The sequence below is a fragment of the Ooceraea biroi genome, chromosome 5 (genome assembly GCF_003672135.1).
Source record: "Ooceraea biroi isolate clonal line C1 chromosome 5, Obir_v5.4, whole genome shotgun sequence".
NCBI lineage: Eukaryota > Metazoa > Arthropoda > Insecta > Hymenoptera > Formicidae > Ooceraea > Ooceraea biroi.
The window spans coordinates 11332654-11348401 of NC_039510.1; the positions used below are offsets into that span (position 1 = coordinate 11332654).

The window sequence follows — 15748 nt, forward strand, 5'->3', positions numbered from 1 at the left end:
GAATTTCTATACTGGCAGTAGACTCACGTCTGCCTGTTTCCGCTGATAAATGCAGGATGGTCCTACGTTTTTCATTTATTTTTCCATTGGCCGATTCATCTTTGGTCTTCCCGATTGCATGCGCTGCACTTCTATGCTTTTCTACAAGAAAACAGGAAACTGAAATTAAATGTCATCTTATGCTAATAGAAAAGAAAATTTCATAGATCAGATATGATCAGATTGTGTATTTCAATTTCAATTCAATGGTATTTTTGGTATTTTTATTTATGATCTTCGTTAGTTGCCAATAAAGTGTCATTCTGAAGTATAATAAAATATTGTTTATAAATTAAATAAAGTCTAAGCTTCAATTATTCGAAGTCGAATTTTGAATCTGTTCGATGCAACTAAAACGAGGAAGGATAATTGTAGGGTTGTAAATCAGTCAACTTGCTTCTCATGTCGTGTCGTGGATTTGCGTGCTAAAGCAACCTTCACGATGTTTTTCGGCTATTAGGGCACTATTTAGGCCATAGGTACATGTATGCGCACGAATATTCGAATATAGAAGGTTTCATCCCAATTCTGGCCGAGGATGAATGTTCAACGTCATTGATCGTTAATATTATTTCTTTATAATCTCGGCGACCTGACTTGATGCGAATATAAGAGAATGGAAATATCGATCTCGCGTTTGTGCGCTTCATTCGCATTATTAATGCACCATTACACGAACAGAACGTTAACGTTACATCCGTATCTGACAATAATATATTTCATTTCGTTATCAGTATCTGATGATAATGAATATTTGTGTTGTTTAATAGCCATGTAACAGAGAAACAAACATCACGAGAAAAGCGGTAATTAAACAATATATTATCATGGATATCAGTGATATCAATACCATAATGGATACTGGGCAGGATTACGTGAGAGAGATCGAAAATAACGATCTAAACATTTATGAAATTCCGATCAAATATCCAAATATCCGAATCTTCTTGATCTTCACTGACCGGGAAGAGTCATGAACTCGATGGAAACTCGCTCTCGGATGTTTGAGTAAACATTTTTCTCCCGGACTGCCGAAGATTCCAGGTCAGCGAGCGAAGTCGCCTCGAAAATTCGCCCATCTTCAGCGCACAAGAATCGCGGGTACGATGGATGGAATGATTAAATTTTCCAAAAATCCCTTTGTCCAAACTGACTAATCGGGTTGGACAGGTGGATGATGGGCAAAAACATAATAGTCAGAAGACAGAAGGACAAGACGCGCAGTGCATTGTATAGCCATATCATATAGAATGGAAGGAAAATAACAAGACTCGTTTCTTCCTGGCTAACAATATAAAAATCCAGGTCACTAAGCCAGCGAGATTGGTCTTCCAACTGGAAATCCAACTGTCACTGAGAACAACGGATCTTGTCAAGTTTCTTCTGAAAAAACGCTTGCTAACGAAATCACGTAATTCTTTTTCTACAGAGAATATAAATGAATAGATTTATTGTTTAATCGCAGACGTCGCTTATATACATACTTGTGGCATTCATCAAATTATTTGATTTAAATGCACGGTAATTTCAACGAGCTCGAGTCGCAATGTCATTTGCGTTGCCGCTTGTCGAACTAACGTGTAACCGACACGAATACCACAACAATTTCATCTAGTTGTCTAAGTTTTATCCGACACATATTGACAAAACCGCGTATTACAGTTTCATGGAAACGCGTTCCACGAGCGAAACTTACTCCGCTCCAAAACGACAGGTTACAAGTGACAAACAATTAACAATCGCTAAATTAACCGTAGTTTACATTTTGCGCTAAATCGCAACAGGAACTTCTGCATATCGTTTACATAAATTCTTTGGTAGGAACTCGTCGAGATCAACAAATGTGAAAATGAATTGAACGATATGTATAATAAATACACATGTTTTAAAAGTATTAAATTAGAAGGTATTTGCATTGTATACGTATGTGTTACTTTGCATGCACACGTCGATATTGTAAAAATTCTATATACGATTAAATTTAATCCATTCAAATATATTGATGGCACCAATGAAAAAATACTATAATAGCAACTTCTTTTTAAGGAACTTACTATTTGTTAACGTTCTTCCGAAAAATTAAATAATACAAGAGTCCGGAATTGCACTCGAATTTGTATGTAGGCACGAAACTTTATTTTTTGTGAAACGGTACATTTTTACATACACGATTCCATCGACTTCAGGCAAAAAATATCGCAAAACACTTCCGTTCACAAATGCACTCGCGATATTTTCCATTGCTGCCGTCGATATTTTTATGATTACGTTGCTTCATGAGTAGAGTCACGTTTACATCTAACAAGTTCTTCGGCGTCATTAACATCGACAGAAACAGAAACTGTTCATTTCCCTACGTCAACATCAACGTAATCAGGAATCTTCTAAACAAGTTCTTGGTCATTTCCGTTTCACGGTGTGTGTGTTTCCGGTATTATGAAGGTGTTTCGTGCGACCGACATCGCCCGCATACTATTCTTTCTATCGACGAACCAGGCGCGAGTCCGGGTCAGCGAGCACGATCCAAGCCAAAGCATTCGTTCCAAAATTTGTCCATTGTGTGATAGAAATGAGGATGCACATTCTGAAGAGAGTGCGCCTCGTCCGTGTACGTGATCTGCTCGAACAGGATGTCACGATACTCCAGAGCCTTGGCGAGCGCCATTGCCTGCTGGTAGTGCACGTTGTCGTCCCCGGTACCGTGTATCAGCAAGAACTTTTTGCCGCGTATTCCCTCTGCTTGTCGCGTGATATCCGTGCGGTTGTAACCAGCCAGGTTATCTTCCGGGGTCGGCAGCCCCATGTACCGTTCGGTGTATATGGAGTCTGTAACGAACCGATGGTGATTTTGAGGATACGTGCTAACTGCGCTCGGGATCCAAAATTAGAAAAACGTGGAAGTTATATGGTCCGTCTTTATAGTATTATACGTGTTAGTGAAAGGAAATTTTAGGGGTGACACTATTCTGTTGCTTTTTATTAATGAAAAGATGATTTGTTGTTAAGTCTAAAGACTCTGTCTTTAATCGACTGAAAAAGTCGAAAACAAAATCGAAATATTCGAATATTGTGCTGCTGTAAATTGACCAGCGCAACTGTAGGAACAATATTGCAAGAAAGGTATTTTTCTTTGCATAATATTAACGTCTTCTTTATGAAATCAATACCGAAACTTTATCATTTCTCAAGATTCTGAAATATTTTGGCAATTTATTATAAGATGTCAATCTGATTGAAATATACGCATTGACAGTCGCATTTTAGCTTTTGCTTGTCTATATAATTTTAATTAAAACAATAAAATCCCCTTTAATTATTAACAATTAATTACCGTAATAAATCCAGGAGGTAACGGGAGCAACAGAGATACCGCACTTGAACACGGAAGCTGTATCCGTGGCGAGCGTCATTCCAGTGGTGAAACCACCGTAACTCCAGCCCCATATACCGGTCCTATTCGCGTCGATCCATTTGTACTGTTTCTGCAGAGCTCTGAGACATGAAAAGGTTTTTATTTCCACCGGTATGTTCGCAAACCGAAAGCGAAGCGATGGCATAACTTTTAACAGTACGCATTACTCACGCAGTAACGGCGATTGTGTCTTCGACCTCCACAGTTCCTACACTCCTATATATCTCGAAGAGCATCTTGCTGCCCTTGTAAGCTGATCCTCGTCCATCGATCCATGCGTAGATAATACGTTTGTTCGTTGTTAGATAATACTCGTAATCGACCTTGAGAACGTCAGTGATCCTGACTGTGTTCGGACCAGCGTAACTGCAAGACAATTACAAAAAAGATATTTTTATTTGTATAATATTAACATCTTCTTTATGACGAAATCAATGCCGAAACTTTACCACTTCTCAAGATCCTGAAATATTTTGACAATTCTTTACCAGATGTCAACTTGATTATTTTCAAAACCACATATTTATATCAAAGAAGTGAGGTTTAGATCTGAAATCTTTTCGAATTTTGAGTTCTTTGAATATATTTTAATATTGAAATAGCGAGAGAGATACGTCAGATAAACGGAAAAATTTTCCAATATGGTTACTAGATATACGACCAGTTTATTTGCTGTAGATTATTGTCTATTTCTGAATCTGAAATAGCATGCAATCAAATATATGCAGAAACTATTTCAAAAGTAAATAAAAAGGCGAACTGAATAGTTTGCACGAATGGTTCTTATCCCGCGCAGTATTTTACCGTGTCCAGTTTTATCGAACTTTGCTCTGCAAACGAATAGCATGAATTTCCAAAGTAACCAAAGCGCTCGATACGTCACAAATGCTTCTTAAGAGAGAAGGGAAAGGTGAAGAGTAAGAACCATTAATGTAATGCGAATCGATCATTGCGAAAGCTCCGACATGAATCGGCCGAACAAACAGATTCGATCAACGGCGATCCTAATTTTAAATGGAGATTGCGAATTCCTTGCGTGCCGATCAATCATGCGCCAATATAATTGCACCGCTATTAACGATGTGTGCGGCAAACGTTATCGTAGATAAACATGAATGTCGGTTCTAATCTGGTTTTGTGAAAAAGATATTATTTTTTCAAAGTTGTTGTTATGCAACATTTATATTCGTGCACTGTATTTGAATCAATAACGTCGTCAACACGATATGTAATACAAAAATATATACAGGGTGAAGCACCTAAAACAGGCTACCTGAATATCTCGGCTGTTATTGGTGATAGAAAAAAATGTGTCAGACCAAACGTGCATGGTTTCGAGGGACACATAATTTGTTCTAAATAGTTTTTTATTAGGTGGACGCGTAAAGGTCATATGAAGGTCAACTTCGTTTTTTTTAATGGTATATGTTTTTTTACGTACCATCTAGTAGAGCGTTTGAAGATGCGCACATTGATCTACGGATCAAAATCATTCAAGGTCACTGAAGGCCAACTGCAAGGGAAAATAATTTACTTTATATTGCCTAGAGTTCTCTGTTATTAAAAATACTGTAAACTTAGAAATGAAAAAGTTATAGCCCTTAGAAATTTTTTCTTTCTCCGCGAAGTTCTGAGTTGTTGTTATCATTATTTTTTATATTGCCTAGAGTTCTCTGCTATTGAAAATACCGTAAATTCAGAAATAAAAAAGTTCTAGCCGTTAGAAATTTTTTCTTTTCCGAGAAGTTCTGAGTTGATGATATCATTATTTTTTATATTGGCTAGAGTTCTCTGCTAATGAAAATACTGTAAATTCAGAAATGAAAAAGTTCTAGCCGTTAGAAATTTTTTCTTCTCAGAGGAGTTCTGAGTTGATATCATTATTTTTTATATTGCCTAGAGTTCTCTGCTATTGAAAATACCGTAAATTCAGAAATGAAAAGGTTCTAGCCGTTAGAAATTTTTTCTTTTCCGAGAAGTTCTGAGTTGTTGATATCTATATTTTTTATATTGCCTAGAGTTCTCTGCTATTGAAAATACCGTAAACTCAGAAATGAAAAAGTTCTAGCACTTAGAAATTTTAACCTTCAGTGACCTTGAATGATTTTGACCCGTAGATCATAATGTGCGCATCTTCAAACGTTCTACTAGATGGTACGTAAAAAAACATATCATACCATTTTAAAAAACGAAGTTGACCTTCATATGACCTCAACGCGTCCACCTAATAAAAAATTATTTAGAACAAATTATGTGTCCCTCGAAACCATGCAAGTTTGGTCTGACACATTTTTTTCTATCACCAATAACAGCCGAGATATTCAGGTGGCCTGTTTTAGGTGCCTCACCCTGTATACTTGGAATAATAAAATTTATTTCTCTGTATTATACTTTGCACATTTTCTTTTAATTTTAATTTTGAAAACAAACCAAAGTTTTAAAAATAAATCTTTTGATAAATATTGCTATAAAAAATTGTTTTGTTCGTATAATGTATTTTATACTATTGCAACAAATATTACCAGTGATTGCAGCAAGGACAAATATAGATTTGTTAAGAATACTATTTTTATTTGCTAAAAATACTTTCGCTGGACTCAAAACATCGAAACAGTAATGATTTTACTACAGCAGTAAAAAGTAGTTGCTAGGTATGGATTATTTTAAATTTTGCAAACAGCAAGTTTATATTCCTAAAAAAGCAAAGTTTAATAAAATTTTATTATTTTATGATACGAAGAAGATAAATTTTAATATCAAAAAATAAATAATAAAAGAGAATGAAATTTTTATCACTTTCGCACAAAACATGCATAACAGTTAATTTTCTTGTCGAAGCTCAAAATTTTTTTTCGTATAATATCGAAGCAATTATGTAATAATTTATGTAAGCAAACTATTTATTTAAGCAAAACTAAAAGGAATCTGAATACTCACACATGCACCAACATGGGATACGACTCGTTCTCGTTGAAATCTGGTGGCAGCAATAATCTGACCCTAGAGTTGTAGCCATTCACAGTAATGTTCATGTCTCTTCTTTGCGGCATCAACCGTTCCAACAAAGCATCTCTTAGCATCGTGTTGTTGTTCCAACCCAAGACAAACTGATGGTCGCTATTGTAAATTCCCACCGTGATTGGGTCAGGTCCAAAGCAGATGAGGGTGTAATACGACCTCAGCCTCGAAAAGGATGCGCTTACATAGGTGCATTTATTTCCTGCAACATTTAATCATCAGCTATAACGTTTCTATAAAGTTGTGAAAGTTGCGAAACAATTCTTGCGCTTCCTACCATGTAATGAAATATTCAGTTGTGTTGCTACAATTCTCTCCACTTTGACGTCGACCTGGTGGTTGGTATATAATTTCCTCTTTCATTTTCGGATATGCACGTATACGGTATCGAGACATGCATAAAATTCTGCCCGCTAGCACGATATATTTTACCGACTCCATCGAGAGAAGCCGGAGGTATAAATTTTTGCACTCTACTTTTTAGCAGTTCGAAATAAATTCCGGCATCATATTTTCACGGATATAAGCTGCATGAACCAAGCATATCAGATCCCCTGTGGACGTAGATTTTTTCGGCGCAAATAGTCCGACGAATTAATCTTCCTCGCGATAGCGCTCTATATCTAGGAACGCAGCTGCCGCCGATTGTCGGAAAAACTTGCGCAAGAAGTAATATTTCAGCCACGGTTTTTATCGCCTCGGCGTTAAGGAGAATCTTTCGGATCTTCTCGCATGGCAATGAGCAGATAAGTTCGTGCCAAGTTCACTCGGAAAATTTGGAAAATTCTTATTTGAATCCGCGAACTGGGGCGGTAAAGTTCTTCCGCATTCTACAAGAATGTGCAGGGAAATTCGGAGCGTTTTCGTGGATCTTCTCGCAAGCCTACACGTGGGTAATACTATAGGTACGTGCACGTGCACGTGTTAAATATGCATGAACGTAACTCGTCGCTTTCGTCAGATGGGATTACTCCCGATGGACTTGCCGTTTTAATTGGAACGTGTACCTATTGCCATTTGGACAAGTTACAAACGCCTCCGGTGACGAGTTCCGAAATTTCTTCGCCGCCTATGGGACGCGCTCAAGCATTCCGAAGTCTCCAGCCTCGTTCAAGAGTTTTCGCGAATTCAAGTAAAACGAACGATCGAGCATTAAGAGTTACAAAGTTTCTCCATGCCTCTTGCATAACTTTAAATGAAATATTCCGCCGACGCTGAACGTTCTCAAAATGTTGGTTACCATGTGTATGCACGCGACGTAAGCTTTCATCATATTGAATTGATGAAAAATGCCAGAAACCATCCCTTTCTTGTCACTGTCTCTTTCTATATCTTCTTTATCTCTTTCTCCGCACGTATTCGCGACGTTCGTGATTTTGAGAACTCACCCTCTGGCGTAAGCAGCGCGCAGGATATGCAAGTCGGCTTCTGGCTCCCGTTCAGAGGTACTGAATACAAATTTCTCTGATTCGGTTCACCCGGCGCCGTGGCGAGATAGTAAACTATCTTCTTCAGGGAATCGACGGCCAGGATCATGTGCACCTCAGAGGGACCGGGCGTTAAATCCACCGGCGAAACAAACTTGCCTCCCTCGTACTCGTACCTAACGATACAACATTACACGAAGTGAACAAGATTACACGAGGAAGACGAAGAGGAATTAGTGAGTCTTCAAAACTTTGACAAAACAACAAAATCGCTAATGTTATTTGCTCAGAATTCTCGAATCAAGATTGCATCAGAAATACAGATATCTTGCGGCGTTTATTCGGCCTCCGAAAGATAATATTTCCATCTGTTTTTTTCTTTTTTTCTCGTGAATTTGTAGAAATATATTTGTGAATTATCTGACTTTACCTGGTTATATGTCGGAATCTACCGGCGCTGATGCCAGAATCTTCCAGACGTAAAAGCAACGCGTGATTGCCGACTTTTATGGGGCGATTAGGCTGAAGCCAACCCTCGGTTTCTTCGTTCGCCAGAATCAGGTTGCTACCACCTTTCGTATCGTACATGATCAGCTGAGATTGGTTCTGCACGCGGTTTGTCCACGTCGCGATCACGTGCGAAGCTTGCCACCAGTTCACAGTAAACAGAACATGGTCACTGCGATAGAAATTCAATAGATCTTATATGAGGAATTGTAAAAATTGATACTGGGATATTTGTTATTAATAATAAAAATTGCTGTATACTTGCCTGCCCACTGCGTCAACGGGCGCTTTCAGGGAGATCGCTTTTGACGACGGATCAGTCAGATCGATCACTGATAAAGATACAGTCGGATTCGGTGTACCCACCTAAAAGTTTATATGAAATAATAAAATTAATTTATATGTATTGATATTGCTATCATTATAATTGTTGAGAATTATTAGATGTTTATAAATTGTATGATATCATTAGTCTTCAAACATTATTTCTTATTTTATAGTTCTTTAGCATTTTCTATAGTTGAATAATTAAACATGCGATTTCATCGTTCAAATAATTTTTAGTACTTTGGTGTCGATAATCAAAGATTTATCCGACTGATAGGAGCTAATAAAACGAAGATATCTTGGACTATTATCGATTTTTACCGATAATAGTCTAATAAGAAACGAAGATAGTCGTGGATTTTCACGAAAGACTACTCTTCTATCAGAACACTTCGACAATTGGATTATCTGCACGTGCCGCCACACACATACACATACGCGCGCGCGCGGAAAATGAATCCATGGTAGAATAAGCTCAAGTTAAGCGAAAGAATGGCAGTGTTTTCAACGGAAATAACCGATTCTGAACCGAATAGAAATGATCAGGCGAATCTTAACACATATAGATTTGCACATTTTATTGATTTATGAATATTATTGCAACAATTTAAATACATTTAATATAAAAAAATTATATTATATAAGGAAATCAATTATTGCTGTCTAACAAAATTATAGTTTCTCAGTTAATAATTTCTTTTCTTTTCACACTTATCAAAATTTAAAAACATTCATGATAATTTCAGAAATAATTATGTGTTTTCATCCTTTTAGATAATATAGAGATTTATCTTTATAGAATGTATAGACGCTTCTAAAATAGTATCATACCTTAGGATATTTTATTTGCACTTCCGTGGGATATTGGTCGTCAAGAGATCCGGGAACGCCATAATGAAGATACACCATGTTTTTTACTACAGTATCGTTGAAGGTTGCAAAAGCTAAATGCTGTCCATCCGGTGAATACCACATCGCGGTCGCAGATCCGAATACTTCCTCTGTAATCATATTTGCGATTATGTGTGTCACTTGTAATTATCTGGCACGAAGAGACACGTATATTTTTCGTAATACATAATTCTTGGAACCAAAATACTTTTCCAAATGAACAATGTTCGTAAAATATTTATAGATATTTCAAATGTCTATGATATATTATACACATGTTATATATTTATTCTGATATAGATTTTACCTTCATAAACCCAATCCGGAATTCCATTGTAAATAATTCCCGGAATGCCAGTTTTTGTCAATCTTCGTACTTCAGTCTGACCATTTTTGAAAGTCATGTAATAAATATCATTATCTTGAACGTAAACTATGTCATTGTTAGTCGGTGACCACATCGCCAACGAGATAGCAGCTCCATTGGCAATGTTTTCATATGTGCTGCAAATATACAGACAATTTTGTCAAAAACACTTTATTGCAATAGAGAGATGACTCAGCTAATTAGTGCCGAAATGTAAATGCATAAAAAAATTTCTATCAAATATCGAGATGATAATCACAAGAATATCAAACATTTTAATTCACTTTGAATTCACACTCTCTCCATTAACGCAATTAAATCGAAAATGGAAACGTTATCGTCATATGTATACAGCGAATAGAGAGCCCATTAAAACTTTTAGAAATTCTATGAACAAACTTTTCTGAAAAAAGGAAAGCGACGAGACACACATATTTCGGGAAATATATTCAATTTAGAACGATAGCATAATAAAGCAACTATTTTTCTGCATACCTAATTCTATCGATAATTAACTGCAATAAGAAAAATTTTATTTTTAGCATTAATATCTTGACAGATATTATTACAAAACCATATAAAAAGATTTGTGTCTTTTTAATCTATCATATAACATGTAATTAACATTCTAAAATTAGTGTACATTGTATTTAAAATCTATTTGTACAAAATAATAATCAGACTGCATCGACATTTCACTTTACTGCTTTATCTAGAATTCGCTGCAGGCAGTAAAGCATTTCAATAAAGCTGAAATGCTTCGTCGAATCGATAATATTATCGGTAGCATTATAAAGTGCATTATAAAATTTTGAATAAACTTACCCACGATTTACATCGTATATCACGTAACTCATAACTTTTGAATGTCTGAACACCTGCGCAAATAATTTATTCTATTATAGATCTGTTCATACATTGCAAGTGAACTACTAAATAATTGACGACTTACTTGTGATGTATTGTAAGTAAAAAGGATATATTGTCTGTCAGCGGACATGACTGCCGTGTCGAATTTGTACGAATTCTAAAACAATTTCACTGTTGAATTTTAACAAAAATATTTGTCGTTCGAACTGTAAACCGAAAAATTTCGGTTTACAAAAATATCGATTTTATTTTGCAAGACATTAAAATAATTCTTCGTATAAATTTTTATGAAATCGTTGAAAGCAGCAAAATAACAAAAACAATCTTTCTGCAACTCGCAAAGCGTATTCCGTTTAATTTTTTAATTGCGTAATCTTTCTACTAATAAAATACTGATTCAAATTTGAAAATTTAAATCACGGTAGAACATCCTTACTGGTAACTTCCATCCATCAAAAATTTGTTTGGTCTTCCCTGTGGCTACGTCGTAAATAACGAGATCGCTGGTAACGTAGTCCGGAATGATAATTTCCGTATCAGAAATCCACGTGCCGTTGAAGCCATACCCGTAAAAAAGGCGAAGATAAATGTCTTCCAAAGTAAACGGTTTTTTGACATGATCATCAATGTCGCTGACGTGAACATCAGCGTGTGAAACTGCAGACAGATTAATATTAAATTAATGTAACATACCATTAACATAAGCAGAATTTATCGAGAAATCAGTAATACCTGTTTCCGTAGCAATGATCGAATTGCATGCTTGCTCGACATCAGTTGCACTAAACCCTATTATACAGGATCGATTAAATGAACAGACTTACCTGTCCGTGATTGGCCAATGACGAGCAGGTAGCCGCACAGCACCAGAAATCGGAGAATCTGAAAGCATTTCAGATGGTGGTTAAGGACGTAATGTTACCGCAAAACTCGCCTGCCTGTGTCTTCCTCTTACGCGGATTACGTTCACGAAGTATGTATTTAGAGTTTCAAAGAAAGGGGGAGAGAAGTGTGACTGTCACAAAAAAATTCCGAAAATAACTCAAGACGCTGAGGAGACGCGAGGGCGCGAGGAGGTACAACGCGAATGCAAGTGGACATATACAACGGAGACGGTATCATGCTTCTGACAAAACTGCTGAGCATGTATATACTAGCTTGATAATACCTAGGCCAAGACTGAAAACTAGTAAAAAGTCACGAAATTGCTGCTGTCGTGCGAAGTTTCAACTGCGCTCGTGCCTCCGCGAACTCGGGCTTCAGCCTGCGGTAATCGCGAAAAGTTCTGCTTCGTTCCACGGACCATTAACGTCTTTTTTAGCCTGCAAACATTATCTTTATAGGGAAAAAAGATCATTCCCTACTTTTTTTATTTTTCAGAATTGAAACTTCCACAAGAAGTAAAAGATATTAACAGATTATACTTGCGTATAATCGCACGAAAAGCGAGTTATACCAGAAAGCCAAATGTCTTTGTGATCCCAACAAGAAGTGTCGGTAGTTTTAATTAGTTTGCAATTAATAGTTTTCCGTCTTTTATCTAATACTTTTTTATTGCAACGAACAACGAAGAAAAATTGCTCGAGTTAATCAAGATTGGCGTGAATCAATATTGATGCAATGTTTGATCCATTGAACAGAGTTAGCCAACGGATGATCTGGAAGCGGCGATAACCGGTATCGGAAAATACCGATCTTAAAAATTATCATAACGGATTAGTCGGATAACGCATCGTCCCGCATCATTGTGTATTTTCGACGACGGGGAAAAGGGTATGAAAGAGCTTAGGCGGAAGACGATAAATCCAGACTGTTCGCGGACCCTCGAAACTTTTCTATCGGCGGCGCACATCTGACGAAAAGTGCTCTCAAGAACTTATCGATTCGATATGTCGGGACGTTGCGCCCATTCCATGAACGAAATCGAAACAGAAGCAAGTCGGATAAAAGCCCTTACAGATGGAAGATCGAGAGTTCCGATAGAACGATACTTACTTTCGCGGCTATTCCATGGAAACGCATTGCGTGTCAAAGAGATTATAGAAGTTACTAAACAAGGAAAACGTTAGTGGAAACCACGGTCTCTGTCTATCGCTGTTTCGCGGACATTTACAATATCATGTGAAAAGTGTGCGTCGGTGATAAGAAGCAATGTAATCAGTGATAATGACTGCAATCGCCGCTCTTGCCGCAACATAAATCATTTATAAAATCACTGTCCCGGTCACTTTGAATCAAATAAAGGATCCTTCTCCCTATGATTTGGGAAATCGAATACGTCCCAAAAAAATTATTCCCAGCTATTTTCGGGGGACATCCGTTGGTTCATTTATCCCTCCTTAGATCCTTCTCTCTCTGTGCTTCGCGTGACTGCCTTGCGAAATGGAAAAACGCAGCGGGTCCGTTGCGATTAATATAGTTATGGCAGCAAAACTTGTTTCGATTAATCTAATTTCTTTCTGTAACTTTCGTGCGATTCGCGCGGGAAAATAGCAGATATGCTTGTTTCCCCCATTTCTTTTTCTATTTCTTGCGTGTGGTTGAGCAACATACCGTGTGTCTCGCCATGAGGATCGTCGGCCGATCTATGAATCACGGACTTTGGGCAGCAGTCGAAAAAGCCGTTGTTGGTGCGGCGGCCGATCTCGCGAGTGCGCCCGACAGAGACTAATATATCGTGTGCTTTCTCGGCATATTCGCAGCAGTAGCAGGTGCTCCCACCTCTTTCGACAGATCCGGGGCACATTCATGCGTGAGCGCGTATCTTCCGTCGTGCTGCCCTCCTCCTTCCACTTTATTAATTCGCTCTAGTATTTACTGATAAGACCGCGGTCATCTTCTTGCGCTAATGATAAGTCAAGCTAGCCCGCGCGAGGAAGCTCCCTCTGCCTTTCGCAGAAGGATGCGAAAAAGAGAATACGTCGAAATTGCTATTCGGCACATTTGATATCGAGGAAATCAAAAGAAGAATTTATTTACTTACAATTAGTGAATCGAAAAGATAATTTGGTGGCGGATTTTGTAGAATTTTATAATTGATCTGCGGTGGATGTATTGCGTCACACTAAAAAGTCGATAATTAAAATTATTGATCGTCAGCATTCATTTGTGTGTATTTCATTGTTGTGGATTTAATTTATTGGTGCGCATTATGTTTGCATATAGTTTGCGAATTGCGTTTGGAGAATAAAGAGTACACGAACTTGATAATACCAGCTGACTCCTGATAATTTTTCTATGTGTACGTTCCATGAACGTTATTACGCACGATTACGCGTTTCTCAGACGTCACGAATTTTGCTTTATGGTTTTTACCTTTTATTGTTGTTTTACACATCACCTTATCGTGATGATAGTAGCACCGATAAGAGAAAGCGTGACAGAGAATCAAAGAGTCGACGGGCGACAGTGCAGTGTGCTGCATTAATCTCAGCTGAGTATTATTGCCATCACAAGGTCGCCTGTTATTTAACTGCATCAGCACGACAAGCAGTGATTACTAACACGCTTCCATGAGATAAAAGAATTAATATCTGTGCTGTTTAATTAGCACGATATCGCGATGTTTGCTAAGTAAATAGATTTAAAACTGATCAGTTTCATTAAATAAGATTATTTCTTCATTCAAAAGTGCAAGAAGAAATTAGATTAATCAGAAACAGTTTTGCTGGCATAAGCTGATTACAGTAAGAACTAATCGTTATTCCCTTTCTAGTGTAATTGAATGAATCACAATGAAACGAAAGTGCTCATTGCGATGGTGAGTATATTTTTCGCTCCTGTATATTTGCGACCGTGTTTTATAATTGCACTATCGGAACCAGCGGAAAAAACAAAAAAAGTTCTAACGACTTCCACTTATCACGAAATATCATTTGAAAATGTTGTATCGTGCCTGACGTGCACTCCTTCAAATTGTGATGTAGGAACACATTAAGTATTATTAATGTTCTATCGAGGTCTCGATTTTGACTTAATCGTTTTGCGTAAGACCGTTTTCCATATATAATAAAAACAAAGTACCACGTGCACTTTTCGTTTCCTTCAGAATCATATCGTTATCAAAAAAACAAATTCGTGACTTTAATTGCAATAACATCACTGCGATATAAACCTTGAGCCTACAGTTTTATAGTCAGAGACAATTTTATTATCTTTCCTAAATTTTTTCAATTTTTTCTTAATTTCTCTTTTTTAATTGTTTTAAGTGACTTATCCTTAGCGGAATAGAGTCTAACGAATTTTGCATCGCGTCTTTATCCTTCGCGATAATTGAGTTCCAATACCTTGATTGTCACACTTCTCTTCACCGTGCACAAACCATTTCCTACGCTTTGAGGTCAACACGCGATACCAAAAGTGTACTTTTCACTTTACGCAATGTGAATCGTTTCAAAGGATATGATCGTAATTCGTGTAAGATTCAGGGAGATCAATGCCGCAGCCAACGAGGAACAGACCTTCCTCCCATACTGTGGAATATCATTTTATGGCGCGTGACATACTTTGCGAGAAGGACTGCTGTTATCATTATCATAGCCGTGTCTGTCTTGGTCAAGCGCGTCATTTAGCACGTGGATCATATTATCAAATCCCTAGTCGGCAGCAATCAGCCAATCTGATTCGGTTGTAAAATCGCCCGCAGTCTCGTATTACTGGCGATTAAATGAAGGAAACGCTTGAAAAATTGCGACACACCATGATTATATACGAAGCGGAACGATAAGCGAAGAAATTAGATTCCTGGACTATAAATCATTTTCAATATATCGAATCGAGGAAAATAAATATAAATTTGGAAAATTGAAATATATAGAATTAATATAATCATATATGTATTCTATTTATTGTGCATGTATGTCTATATTCCTTTTCTGTTATTTCTATACA

At 37.2% G+C, this 15748-nt stretch overlaps 1 protein-coding gene across 1 annotated transcript; it reads right to left on the minus strand.

Moving 5' to 3' along the window:
- Positions 1 to 1463: 1463 nt before the first annotated feature.
- Positions 1464 to 13617, minus strand: LOC105281142 (venom dipeptidyl peptidase 4). The gene is made up of 14 exons (XM_011342166.3): positions 13412 to 13617; positions 11683 to 11740; positions 11295 to 11515; positions 10941 to 11015; positions 10814 to 10866; positions 9929 to 10125; positions 9562 to 9731; positions 8669 to 8769; positions 8327 to 8575; positions 7858 to 8072; positions 6389 to 6671; positions 3623 to 3817; positions 3371 to 3531; positions 1464 to 2865 (listed from the first exon to the last, which is right to left on the minus strand). Exons 1-14 carry the CDS (start codon positions 13424 to 13426, stop codon positions 2549 to 2551), a joined length of 2310 nt encoding a protein of 769 aa, XP_011340468.1. The 5' UTR covers positions 13427 to 13617; the 3' UTR covers positions 1464 to 2548.
- Between the last annotated feature and the right edge of the window lie 2131 nt (positions 13618 to 15748).

Excerpts from the sequence above, each read along its gene's own strand:
- LOC105281142 (XM_011342166.3), bottom strand. Across the intron at positions 10,867-10,940 it reads TTACTTACAATACATCACAA|GTGTTCAGACATTCAAAAGT; the intron begins GTAAGTCGTCAA and ends TTATTTGCGCAG. Across the intron at positions 8,073-8,326 it reads AGATTCCGACATATAACCAG|GTACGAGTACGAGGGAGGCA; the intron begins GTAAAGTCAGAT and ends TTGTATCGTTAG.